The sequence below is a fragment of the Miscanthus floridulus genome, chromosome 1 (genome assembly GCF_019320115.1).
Source record: "Miscanthus floridulus cultivar M001 chromosome 1, ASM1932011v1, whole genome shotgun sequence".
NCBI lineage: Eukaryota > Viridiplantae > Streptophyta > Magnoliopsida > Poales > Poaceae > Miscanthus > Miscanthus floridulus.
Genome location: NC_089580.1, coordinates 82,917,140 through 82,931,686, shown reverse-complemented (window position 1 = coordinate 82,931,686; position 14,547 = coordinate 82,917,140). Strand labels below are relative to the sequence as shown.

At 50.2% G+C, this 14,547-nt stretch overlaps 1 protein-coding gene across 1 annotated transcript; it reads right to left on the bottom strand.

The window, feature by feature from the left end:
- Positions 1–4,995: 4,995 nt before the first annotated feature.
- LOC136459633 (uncharacterized) lies at positions 4,996–5,391 on the bottom strand. The gene has a single exon (XM_066459474.1). The coding sequence runs from the start codon at positions 5,389–5,391 to the stop codon at positions 4,996–4,998; it is 396 nt and encodes a 131-aa protein (XP_066315571.1).
- Between the last annotated feature and the right edge of the window lie 9,156 nt (positions 5,392–14,547).

Here is a 14,547-nt window from a genome sequence, read left to right as displayed (position 1 = left end):
CATCTACCCCAAATATGCATTTGAATCCAAGATCACACAATTGAGCCACAGATAGCAAATTGAAGTTCAAGCTATCTACTAGCAATACATTGGATATGCTTATGTCATTGGATATTGCAATCTTACTAAGCCCTTTGACCTTGCCTTTGCCATTATCACCAAATATGATACTATCATAATCATCATTGCCATTGGTGTTGATTGAGTTGAACATTCTTGCATCACCGGTCATGTGTTGAGTACACCCACTATCAAGAACCCAATGCCTTCCTCTGGCTTTGTAATTGACCTACAAAAGAAGATCAATTCCTTTTAGGTACCCAAACTTGCTTGGGTCCTTGAAGGTTAGTCACTAAGCTCTTTGGTACCCAAATGGCTTTCTTCTTTGAGCCCATCCATGGTTTACCAATGAACTTAGCCTTCACACCATTTGTACCCTTTGTAATCACATAGAAAGAATCAAGCTTAATGGAGGATACATTAGCATTTTTGCTCTTGTTCTTGCACTCATGCTCTTTATGACCAACTTGCTTACAACTAGTGCAAAACCGACCATTGTTCTTCACAAAACTAGTCTTGTGAGGAGCAAAGGCCGCCTTGCCTTTCTTGGGGGTATAGCCCAATCTCTCTTTGTAGAGAGAAGCTCTTTGGCTACCCAAGCACATAAGCAAGCGGTCTTCACCACCATAGGCCTTAGCCAAGGTGTGAGTGAGCTTATTGACCTCCTTCTTGAGGTTCTCATTCTCAACCATTAGTGAGGCATCACAAGTGGAACCATCACTACTAGATGAGGTGGAAGTAGAAGTACTACAAGAAGGGTTAGTGGGAGGAACAATGATAGGCATAGATAATGATTCATTAATTATATCACAAGTTAAGCCTACATTGCAAGTTTCAACATGCTTCTTTTTATTTTGCTCATCAAGCAAAGAGGAATGAGCATTTTCAAGATTTTTGTGAGCCTTGCCAAGCTTCTCATGGGCTTCCTCTAGCCTCTCATGAGATGCATTGAGCTCATCAAAGGCTTGCCTAAGGGCTTTTAGTTCCTTACGCAAGCTTTTGCATTCCCTTCTCTTGATGTCAAAGTGTTCTTTAGCATCTTCTAGCATGTCAAATAGTTCATCCTTAGTAGGTTCATCATCATCACTATAACTTTCATTTTTATTTTCATTTTCATTATCATATTCATCACTTCCATCATCACAAATTTGTACCTTAGTGGCCTTAGCCATGAAGCATGATGGACTGTCGAAGAGAGAAGGCTTCTCATTGATTGCAATGCTTACAAGTGCCTTCTTCTTGGTGGTCTTGTCATCATCACTATCATCATCATCACTTAAGGAAGCATCACTATCCCAAGTGACCACATATGAACCACCCTTCTTCTTCTTGAAGGTCATCTTGTCCTTCTTCTCTTTCTTTTCCTTCTTGTCCTTCTTCTTGTTTTTCTTGTTGTCATCATCATTGTCGCTATTGTATGGACATTGAGCAACAAGATGATCTTTGCTTCCACATTTGAAGCACCTTCTTGACTCTTCCTTGTTTTTGGATGAAGATTTCTTTTTTCTAGCATGGTACCCTTTCTTCATCATGAATTTGCCAAATTTCTTGACAAAGAGAGCCATCTTCTCATCATCATCATCATCCCATGAACCATCATCTTCACTTGATGTATCTTGCTTTGCCTTGCCCTTGGATGATGTGGCCTTGAATGCTACACTCATCCTTCTTCTCATCTTTCTTCTCCTTCTTTTCTGCCTTCTCATCATCATCTCTATATGTATCATCGGTCATTATATCTCCCAACACTTGGTTTGGTGTCATGGTGTCCAAACCACTCCTCACTAGAATAGTGACCAATGTGCCAAATCTTGAAGGTAAGCATCTCAAGAACTTGTGGGAGAAGTCCTTGTCCTTCACTTCTTCTCCAAGTGCTTTGAGATCATTGACAAGCACTTGAAGCCTATGGAACATCTCCGGCACACTCTCATCCTCCTTCATCTTGAAGCTTGCAAACTTTTCTTTGAGAATATATGCCTTTGCACCCTTCACGGCTTGAGTGCCCTCAAATGAGCTCTCTCAATGTTCTTGATTTGCTCAAATGTTCTCTCATCCAAAGCATCATGGATGACAGTAAGAGCAATGTCATTATTTTAGAGTAGTATTTCTTCAGCGGCGGTGGGAGCCTCTTCATCTTCAATCTCAATCTTTGTCTCTACCACCTTCCAAACCTTCCTATTGATTGACTTGATATAAGTTGTCATCTTAGCTTTCCAATAGGGATAATTTGAGGCATCAAATTGGGGTGGCTTCTTGGTGTTGTTGATTTGAGCCATTTTTACACCGAAGGTTGTTAAGCCTCAAATCACGGTGACCTCAGCTTTGATACCACTTGAAAGGTCCTAATGGCCAGAGGGGGGGTCAATAGCCTATTAAAAAATTCTTCAACAACACTTAGTAAACCAGTTAGACAATTATGAGGCGTAGCAAGTGTTGCACTAGCCTACTAAAATGCAAGCCACCTACCACAAATCTAGTTTCTATAGATTCTAACCACACAATGACTATGACACTACACTAAGTTAGTGTGCTCTCAAAGGCTAACTAAAGAGCCACACTAACCAAACTAACAAGCTCTCACAACTAGCTACACTAAAGAGCTTGATAACTAGTTTGTGGTATTGTAAAGAAATAGAGCAAGATAGTCATACCGCTGTGTCGAGGAATGAACCAATCAATCACAAGTATGAAAACCAATGAAGACCAATCACCTCAGAATCAAATGACGAACACAATGTTTTTTTACCGAGGCTCACTTGCTTGCAGGCAAGCTACTCCTCGTTGTGGTGATTCACTCACTTGGAGGTTCATGCGCTAATTGGCATCACACGCCAAACCCTCAATAGGGTGCCGCACAACCAACACAAGATAAGGATCACACAAGCCACGAGCAATCTACTAGAGTACCTTTTGGCTCTCCGTCGGGGAAAGGTCAAGAACCCCTCACAATCACCACGATCGGAGCTAGAGACAATCACCAACCTCCGCTCGATGATCCTCGCTGCTCCAAGCCATCTAGGTGGTAGCAACCACCAAGAGTAATAAGCGAATCCCGCAGCAACACGAATACCAAGTGCCTCTAGATGCAAAGACTCAAGCAATGCACTTGGATTCTCTCCCAATCTCACAAAGATGATGAATCGATGATGGAGATGAGTGGGAGGGCTTTGGCTAAGCTCACAAGGTTGCTATGTCAATGTAAATGGCCAAGAGAGTGAGCTTGAGCTGGCCATGGGGCTTAAATAGAAGCCCCCACGAAATAGAGCCATTGTACCCCTTCACTGGGCACAACACGGGGTGACCAGACGCTCCGGTCATATTGATCGGACGCTGTACCCCAGCATCCGGTCGTGCGATGCACGCCATGTGTCCCCTCTCTTCAAATATTGAGCGCTCGATCCCAATGGTCAAGTGATGACCGGACGCAGCAGCTCAAAGTGACCGGACACTGAGCCCCAGCGTCTAGTCATTTCTAGTAAGCATCCAGAGATGACTTTTCACGACCGGATACGTCCGGTCAAGCTCGACCAGACTCACCCAGCATCCGGTCACATGGTGACTCTTCTGTGTGCTGCCACATCAGTAGGACCGAACGCACCCTATCAGCGTCCGGTCATCAAGTGACCCGGCGTCCGGTCAAAGATCGACGCTAGCGTCTTTGCTGTATCATTGATCGGACGCACCGCTCCCACTAAGACCAGCGTCCGGTCACTTCGTGACCAGCGTGACTAACTTCTTTCCAACTCTATCTTCTCCACCCTTGCTCAAATGTGCCAACCACAAAGTGTATCACCTTGTGCACATGTGTTAGCATATTTTCACAAACATTTTCAAGGGTGTTAGCACTCCACTAGATCCTAAATGCATATACAATGAGTTAGAGCATCTAGTGGTACTTTGACAACCACATTTTGATACGAGTTTCACCCCTCTTAATAGTATGACTATCGATCCTAAATGTGATCACACTTACTAAGTGTCTCGATCACCAAAACAAAATGACTCCTACCATTTATACCTTTGCCTTGAGCCTTTTGTTTTTCTCTTTCTTCTTTTCAAGTCCAAGCACTTGATCATCACCATGGCATCACCATCATCATGTCATGGTCTTCATTTGCTTTATCACTTGGAATGTGCTACCTATCTCATGATCACCTGATAAACTAGGTTAGCACTTTGGGTTTCATTAATTCACCAAAACTAAACTAGAGTTTTCATGCCTCCGTCCATTAGTACCTTGGTGAGCCGCTTCATGCTAATGATTGGGTCAACCATGAGTGGATATCTCCTTGGTTGTGGGATGCTCTCTGGGTGGTTGGTCTGATCAAAGGTTATGGCAGACTCTGACCACCGGAGAAAGACAAGCGCGGCTGGCTCAGCCGTATAGACCTCGCGGCGCTCGAGCTTCTGGCGATGCTTGGAGTCATAGGCCGCTGACCCTCCGAAGATCATGAGGCAACCATCTAGCATTGAAAGCCACCGTCCATCCCCTCAGCATCATCCATGATTGGCTTGGGGTCCTTCCCATGCTCCCTCCTATTGAAGCCTCCGGAGAAGAATCGCTTCATGAGGCCACAGTCCTTGTATAGATGCTTGACGGGGAAGGAATGGTTCGGGCATGGCCCTTCGGACTCTTTCATCATAATTTGATGGTACCCGTAGTACGCATCAAGGAAGCAAAGGGTTTCACACCCTGAGGTAGAGTTAACTACTTGGTCTATGCGTGGCAAAGGAAATGGATCATTTGGACATGCTTTGTGGAGACCCATGTAGTCAACACACATTCTCCATTTCTCACTCTTTTTCCTACATGGATGGGATTGGCTAACCACTCTGGGTGGTATAATTCCCTAATGAACCCTGCTGCCAACAGCTTCGTGATCTCCTCGCCGATGGCCTTGCATTTCCCCTCATCGAAGCGACACGGACGCTGCTTCACCGGCTTGGAGCATGGCCAATGCGCACCACTTTGACCTTGGAGCTACTGGGGTCTATGAGGACCTCCTTGGCGCCCTCCACTGGCTCGAAAGACCCGGCCGACCACTTGGGGTCGGGTGCTTCTTCGGCGACCTCCTTCCCGATGGCCACAAGCTCCTTAGAGGCAACGATTGCCATGGCATGATCACAACACTCAACCTCGCATTCATAGGCGCACAGGAAGGATGTGCCGATGGTGATGACCTCGCACGGTCCTGGCATCTTCAGCTTTAGATTGGTGCAGTTAGGGACAACCATGAACTTCGCGTAGCATGGACGTCCCAGGATGGCGTGGTAGGTTCTATGGAACCCGACCACCTCGAAGGTGAGTGTCTCCATCCTATAATTAGACATATCCCCAAAGGTGATGGCTAGATCGATCTATCCAAGTGGCACGGCCTGCTTTCCAGGCACAATGCCGTGGAAAGGCGCTCTGGTCGGTTGGACGTGTGATCGGTCGATGCCCATGGCGTCAAGCGTTTTGGCATACATGATGTTGAGGCCGCTGCCTTGAAAGGTCCTAATGGCTAGAGGGGGGTAAATAGCCTATTAAAAATTTCTACAACAACACTTAGCAAACCGGTTAGACAATTATGAGGCATAGCAAGTGTTGCGCTAGCCTACTAAAAGTGCAAGCCACCTACCACAAATCTAGTTTCTATAGATTCTAACCACATAATGACTATGGCACTACACTAAGTTAGTGTGCTCTCAAAGGCTAACTAAAAAGCCACACTAACCAAACTAACAAGCTCTCACAACTAGCTACACTAAAGAGCTTGATAACTAGTTTGCAGTAATGTAAAGAAAGAGAGCAAGATAGTTATACCGCTATGTCGAGGAATGAACCAATCAATCACAAGTGTGAAAACCAATGAAGACCAATCACCTTGGAATCAAATGGTGAACACAATGATTTTTACCGAGGTTCACTTGCTTGCCAACAAGCTACTCCTCATTGTGGCGATTCACTCATATGGAGGTTCACGCACTAATTGGCATCACATACCAAACCCTCAATAGGGTGCCGTACAACCAACACAAGATGAGGATCACACAAGCCATGAGCAATCCACTAGAGTACCTTTTGGATCTCCACCGGGGAAAGGTCAAGAACCCCTCACAATCACCACGATCGGAGCCGGAGACAATCACCAACCTCCGCTTGACAATCCTCACTGCTTCAAGCCATCTAGGTGGCAGCAACCACCAAGAGTAATAAGTGAATCCCGCAGTGAAACACGAACACCAAGTGCCTCTAGATGCAAACACTCAAGCAATGCACTTGGATTCTCTCCCAAACTCACAAAGATGATGAATCAATGATGGAGATGAGTGGGAGGGCTTTGGCTAAGCTCACAAGGTTGCTATGTCAATGTAAATGGCCAAGAGAGTGAGCTAGAGCCAGCTATGGGGCTTAAATAGAAGCCTCCATGAAATAGAGCTGTTGTACCCCTTCACTGGGCACAACACGGGGTGACCGGACGCTCCGGTCAAATTGACCGGACGCTGCACCCCAGCGTTCGGTCGTGCGATGCATGCCACGTGTCCCCTCTCTTCAAATATTGAGCGCTCGATCCCAACGATCAAGTGATGACTGGATGCAGCAGCTCAAAGCGATCGGACGCTTGCAATAGCTCAAAGTGACCGGATGATGAGCCCCAGCGTCCGGTCGTTTCTAGTAAGCATCCAGAGATGACTTTTCACGACCGGACGTATTCGGTCAAGCTCGACCAGACTCACCCAGCATCTGGTCACATGGTGACTCTTCTATGTGCTACCACATCAGCAGGACCGGACGCACCCTGTCAGCATCCGGTCACCAAGTGACCCAGCGTCCGGTCGATGACCGACGCCAGTGTCTTTGCTGTATCATTGACTGGACGCACTGGTCCCACTAAGACTAGCATCCAGTCACTTCGTGACCAGCGTGACTAACTCCTTTTCAACTCTATCTTCTTCACCCTTGCTCAAATGTGCCAACCACAAAGTGTATCACCTTGTGCACATGTGTTAGCATATTTTCACAAATATTTTCAAGGGTGTTAGCACTCCACTAGATCCTAAATGCATATGCAATGAGTTAGAGCATCTAGTGGTACTTTGACAACCACATTTTGATACGAGTTTCACCCCTCTTAATAGTATGACTATCGATCATAATGTGATCACACTCACTAAGTGTCTCGATCACCAAAACAAAATGACTCCTACCATTTATACCTTTGCCTTGATGTGAATCCCCAGGTATGGCTCATCATGGCCATGGGTTATATTGGGGCATGTCGATCACCTCCTATCGGGGACCTAATACTAGGGTACCCAATGAGGTTGGACTAATGACCATCGAATGTTGACGCTTTCAGTCAGACAAAGAGCACTACTATGCTTCTTGCCCGAACGACGGAAGACTAGTTCTGCCTCGCCCGACGGCTAAGGGTTAGCTCTGCCTTGCCCGATGTCCAAGGGCAGGCTCCGCCCCGCCCAACCCTCGAGGGCTGGCCTCCGCCTCGCCCAAAGACTAAGGGATGGCTCCATCTTGCCCGACGTCCGAGGGCGGGCTCCACCTCGCCCGATGGCTAAGGGCTGGCTCTACCTCGCCCAATGTCTGAGGGCATGCTTCGCCCTGCTCAACCCCCGAGAGCTGGCCTCCGCCTCGCCCAATGGCTAAGGGATGGCTCCGTCTTGATCGACGTCTAAGGGTGGGCTCCGCCTCGCCCGACGACCGAGGGCAGGCTCTGCCTCGCCCAACAACTACACCCTGCTCCTTCATGATGACAAGCACAGGGTACGACTGGACATTTGAGTCAAACATAGTATCAAGGACCATGCCCTGCACGCCTACAGGAAGGTACCGTCAGGATACGATGGGACAGGCGCTTTAGGTCCTTTCCAACGTAACAGTGCCCGAATAGTGTTGTTGGCACCGACTTTTGTCCCATAGTGTAGTAGGCGTCACCTTCAGTCCTCGGGCACGGATACTAACATAGGCATATGACAGCCACTATGGTCCAAGATAGAAATCACATCTTCTACAGTGATGGACGTATGGTCACTTCTCTTGTTACTCCTCAAGTGGTCACAGCTCGGCTCTCCGGCACGCCGCACCGTCCACCGGCATAGGATGGGATGCACCCACTTACTAAATGAGGTCAGGGCATGGCCTACGAGGATCAGCAAACACACCACCTCTGACATGGCCTGCCATGTTAAGCAGGGCAGGCACAGGGAAAAAGGAAGACCCGGCTCCCTCAAAGGACCTTCTATACCTTCGGCATTTTCCTTTTTCTCCCATCTATAACCCCTGCTCCCCCTTGGTCTATAAAAGGGAGGACAAGGCTCCCCACTAGAGGGACCAACTTTTAACGGATTAGTTCAACATACACAACACATCACACATACAGCCAAGCAGCGACCGAGCCCTTGGCATCCTTTCAACCATTCCATCAGAGACCTAGGACCTCTCCCTCTCTCGGCCATTTGTACCCCCTACTACAAACCTTTTTCGGTACTAATAACACGAGCAGTAGCAGACTAGATGTAGGGACATTCAGCCCGAACCAGTATAAATCTTGTGTCCTTTAGTGCACCATCCGAGCCTAGCATGCAACAACTACAAATTTACTAGCCGGTGTTTGTTCGAAACACCGACAGTTGGCGCGCTAGGTAGGGGCCTTTGCGCGTTCCAAATCAGGCCTCGGATGGCTAACCACGCAATCAGCTGGGTCCTAGGCGCACACGTGCATTTTGGTGACCTAGACTTCATCGTCATACTAGGAGGAGAGTTGGCGCTGGCCCATGCCACCATCCAGTCTCTCCCCTCCATCAACTTCAACTATGGGAGGCTTGAGCGCCAGCCCGACGTCTCTTTTGGACCACAGCCGTCCAGGGAGGACCCGCGCCGCCTCACCCTCTCTCTAGAACACTCCACAGAGAGCACCTCAATGGCGTTTCCGTTTGGTCTCTGCAACGCCGCGGCGACCGTTAGCCACCTTGTGGCACAGCGCACGATCCTGTCCCCCTCGAACAACGAGTTCGTAGGGATGATCGAAAGCGTTATGGAATCCCTCCATGGCCTCCTCACAGAGGGGTTGGGGTCAGACTCTGGCTCTGACTCCAGTAGGGGGAGCCATCATCCCTCCCGAGAATGTTTCATGGCAGAAACCTCTGAGGGACACATCGAAAGCGTCTCCGTGGAGGAGACTACCTCGGCAGGCAACCTCGGTGGCACAACCGAGAGGGGGATAGTGGCCCCACCTCATGTAGGGGTGGAGCAGCTGAGAGCCCAAAAGCGAGAAATAGATGAAGCCAGACAACAGCTTGTTCGGGAGTACGTGCAGGTCGATGAGGAGATCAGGCGCCATAGAGATGGTGGGCACGCATGCGCCGTGGCCCGCGATGTAAACCATAGGATCATCGCTGATGATGAAACCCTTCCCCACTTCACTCAGGCAAGCCAGAACATCACCGCTGCAACGGCTTTGCTCCATGGCCTACCAGAGGCCGCAACGCCCGAGGATCACCGGGTCCACCGCAAAATCCGCATGCTACTTGAGCACGCGGCAGCGCAGCAGGTGGAGAGCTCGTTGTCTTAGCAACGTGAGCCCGACACCAGCCAGTGTACGCCCTCAGTACGTCCCGCCAGGGATGCATCAGTCCACCAAGCACCGCAAGGCGGCGGGTAGCGTGCTGCAACCCCGGTACATCAACGTCTCGGCCACAACCACGACGCACGCAGCACCCTCGACGCCCATAGACATACCTACATCGACCCGAGGGAAGGAGCTCGCCATGGCTATCATCCTCGATGCGGCGGATGCTATGATAGTGGTGAGGACTAGAGCCCGAGACCCAGCCTCCCAGGGCCTCAGGCCTTCAGCCGGCACATCCTCAACGTTGCGTTCCCACCAAGGTATCGACCACCTACTAATATCCCTAAGTACTCTAGGGAGACAAACCTTAGGCTTTGGCTTGAAGGCTATCAGCTTGCCTATCAAGCCAGTGGTGTGGATAATGATGACTTCATTATCCGCAACCTTCCACTGTTCTTGGCCGATTCGGCTCGGGCATGGTTGGAACACCTGCCGTCTAACGCAATCCAGAGTTGGGTGGATCTAAATGAGATCTTCGTGGGAAACTTCCAGGGCACGTACAAACACCCTGGGAACCCATGGGACCTCAAGAACTATTGCTAGAAGGCCGGTGAGACCCTTCATGGGTACATCCGACGCTTCTCCCGGCAGTGCAATGAGCTCCCCAATGTCGCTGACACTGATGTGATAGGAGCCTTCCTGTCCGGGACAACCTGCGAGTCCTTGGTTCATAAGCTGGGATGTAAGGGCCCATGGACCACCAAGGAGCTCCTAGACATCGCCACCAGCCATGCCTCATGAGAAGAGATGGTCAGAGCGATCTTCGATTGCCTCGAGGGCAAGGCAAGGTGGGACAAGGGTGCCGACGAAGACACCTCCAATCGTTCCACCAAAAGAAAAAAAATAAGAAGCAACGGCACGAGGACCCACTCGTGGCTGCTGCTGACCACAAGGGTGGTTAGAAGCCCACAGAGGGTGCTCCGAACCACTTCGAGAAAATGCTCAAGGGGCCATGCCCGAACCACGCCTTCCCCGTAAAGCATCCTCTCAAGGACTGCAGCCTCATGCGGAAGTTCTTGTCCAGAGGCTCCAACAAAGGGGAGCAGGGGAAGGAACCTACCCCCACTATGGATGACGCCGAGGAGAAGGACGATAGCTTTATAAAAATGCTAGACGGTTGCCTCATGATCTTCGGGGGATCAACGGCCTACGACTCCAAACGTCGTTAGAAGGTCGCACGCCGCCAAGTCTACACGGCCCAACCGGCCACACCTCCCTTTCTCCGGTGGTCGGAGTCCGCCATAACCTTTGATCGAACCAACCATCCAGACATCGTCCCACACCTAGGAAGGTATCCGCTTATGGTTGACCCGATCGTCGGCGCAAAATGCCTCACCAAAGTTCTGATGGACGGAGGCAGCGGCCTCAACATCATGTACGCAAAGACACTCAATGTAATGGGCGTTGACCGAACACACCTCTGCCCAATCCGAGCACCTTTCCACGGCGTCCTACCTGAGAAGCAGGCCATGCCACTCGGACAGATCGATTTGCCCATTACCTTTGGGGATCAGTTCAATTACAGGACTTAGACCCTCACCATCGAGGTGGTTGGGTTCCCCGGAACCTTCCACGCCATCCTGGGACGTCCATGCTACGTGAAGTTCATGGCCATCCCCAACTACACGTACCTCAAGCTGAGGATGTTAGGCCCCCACGGGGTCATCACCATCGGCACCTCCTTCCAGTGCGCCTATGAGTGTGAGGTCGAGTGCTGTGGCCATGCCACGACAATCGTCGCCTCTGGGGAGCTCGCCGCCCTCAAGGAGGAGGTCGCCGAAGGAGCACCCGACGCAAAGAAGTCGACCGGGTCGTTCGAATCGGCCGAGGGCTACAAAAAGGTCCTCATAGATCCCAGCAACTTTGAGGGTAAAACGGTACATATTGGAACCATGCTCTCCTCCAAATAGGAAAGCGCGCTCATCGACTTCCTCCGCGACAACAAAGACATCTTTGTGTAGAAACCCTTAGATATGCCAGGCATTCCAAGGGAGGTCACCGAGCATACCTTGAAAATCCATCCAAGCTCCAAGCCGGTGAAGCAACGCATACGCCGCTTCGATGAGGAAAAGCGCAGGGCCATCGATGAGGAGATAGCAAAACTGTTGGTCGCCGGATTCATCAGGGAAGTACACCACCCAGAGTGGTTAGCCAATCCCGTCCTTGTACAAAAGAAGAGCGGGAAATGGACGATGTGTGTTGACTATACGGGCCTCAACAAGGCATGCCCAAAGGACTTGTTTCCTTTACCACGCATAGACCAAATAGTCGACTTTACCTCAGGGTGTGAAACCCCCTGCTTCCTTGATGCGTACTCTGGCTACCATCAAATCGCGATGAAAGAGTCCGACCAACTCGCGATGTTTTTTATCACCCCCTTCGGATCATTCTGCTATGTTTTGATGCCATTCGGTCTGAAGAACACTAGGGCAACATACAAGTGATGTATGCTTAGATGCTTTGGGGACCTCATCGGGTGGACCGTTGAGGCCTACGTTGATGACATCGTAGTTAAGTCCAAATAGGCTGACCATCTCATTGCCAATCTTGAGCAAACCTTTGTGAAACTCCGGGCGAATGGCATCAAACTCAATCCCGAGAAATGTGTTTTCGGGGTCCCGAGGGGTATGCTACTCGGCTTCATCGTCTCTGAGCATGGCATCAAAGCCAACCCAGAGAAAATCTTAGCCATCACAAAGATGGGCCTGATTTAGAACATAAAGGGGGTTCAGCGAATCATAGGGTGCCTCGCCGCCCTCAGCCGATTCATCTCGTGCCTCAGCGAATAAGGACTCCCCCTTTATCAGCTCCTAAAGAAAGCCGACCACTTTGAGTGGACATCTGAGGCCTAGGAGGCGCTTGACATGGTCAAACTACTTCTGACAAAGCCCCCGATCCTAGTTCCTCTGAGCGACGAAGAATCCCTCCTGCTATACATAGCGGCCACCATGCAAGTGGTCAGCGCTGCCCTGGTAGTAGAATGGGAGGAAGAAGGGCACACCCTCAAAGTCCAGCGCCCTGTGTACTTCATCAGCGAGGTACTATCCGACTCCAAAACCCGCTACTCCCAAATCCAGAAGCTCCTTTACACCATCCTCATCCCTAAGAGGAAGCTGCGCCACTACTTCCAGTCACATCCCATAATGGTTGTGATGTTGTTCCCCCTCAGCGAGGTAGTCTAGAGCCAGGACACCATAGGAAGAACTGCAAAGTGGGCACTCGAGCTGATGGATCAAGGGATCACATATGCCTCCCAAACGGTGATCAAATCCTAGGTATTAGCTGACTTCATCGCCGAATGGACCGAGGTCCAAACACCACCGGTGGTCGTCGATCAAGAGTACTGGATGATGTACTTCGATGGATCACTGATGAAAAAGGGCGCCGGCGCGGGGCTGGTCTTTGTATCACCCCTCAGGGTCCACATGAGGTACATGGTTCAGCTCCATTTCCCCTCATCAAATAATGTGGCCGAATACGAAGCACTCATCAACGGCCTATGCATCACCGTCGAGTTGGGCATCTGACGCCTCGACATTCGGGGTGACTCTCAGCTGGTCGTTAACCAAGTCATGAAGGAGTCAAGCTACCACAATGCCAAGATGGCTGCGCACTGCCGAGAAGTCCAATGGCTAGAGGACAAGTTCGACGGCCTCGAACTCAATCACATCCCAAGGCGCCTCAATGAGGTGACCGACGCACTTGCGAAGGTGATGTCCGGTCGAGAGCTGGTGCTGACGGGCATCTTCACCAGCGACCAGCACAAACCTTTGGTGCGCTACGAAGGGTCAGAACGGGCTGACGATGGCCCATCTGATCCAACCCCGGGGGCTGACCAACCGATCGCTTCGCCCAGCCCCGGTGTCATGGAGCTTGAAGAGGATCCAATGACAGAGCCTGACCCTCTAGACAACTGGAGAACACTCTACCTCGACTACCTCCTCTGCGACATGCTGCCAATGGACAAGATGGAGCCTCGATGGCTCGCACGTCGCGCCAAATCCTTCGTTCTTGTAGAGGGTGAACTCTACAAAAGGAGACACACTGGGATCCTATAGCTCTATATTCCCATCGAACAGGGGAGGCTTCTGCTAAGCGATATCCATAGTGGGGTCCGCGGTCACCATGCCACGCCTAGAACCTTGGTTGGGAACGCATTCCAACAAGGCTTCTACTGGCCCACTGCAGTAGCTGACGTCGAGCAAATCGTACGCACCTGCGAAGGGTGCTAGTACTACGCTCGGCAAACTCACCTCCCGGCCCAGGCACTCCAGATGATCCCCATCCTGTGGCCCTTCGCGGTCTGGGGGCTCGATCTAGTTGGGCCTCTCAAAAAGGCGCCCGGGGGCTACACCCACTTGCTTGTCACCATAGACAAGTTCACAAAATGGATTGAAGCTCGACCGATCTCCGCGATCAAATCCGAGCAAGCTGTGTTGTTCTTCCTTGACATCATCCATCGCTTTGGAGTATCGAACTCCATCATCATAGATAACGGCATACAGTTCACTGGCAAGAAATTCATTCGATTCTACGATGAACAACACATCCGAGTCGATTGGGCTGCCGCCGCGCACCCCCGAATGAACGGGTAGGTCGAGCGTGCAAACGGCATGCTCCTACAGGGCCTCTATGACAGAACCGCCCAATTTATACAAGATCAAGTACGGTTGTCCCTGCTAACACGTTGACACACCCATACTTTCACTCATATAAACCCGGTAGTCCGCCGAGTGTCCCGAAAGACCTCGGTAAATCAACATCACAACCAAGATCGCGTGATTAAGCAAATACACATCACATACATCGGGTTGCAGCGGAAATAATATTACAAAGGGGTTAACAAATAATAGTACAA

Excerpts from the sequence above, each read along its gene's own strand:
- LOC136459633 (XM_066459474.1), bottom strand. The coding sequence starts at position 5,391 with ATGTCTAATTATAGGATGGAGACACTCACCTTCGAGGTGGTCGGGTTC.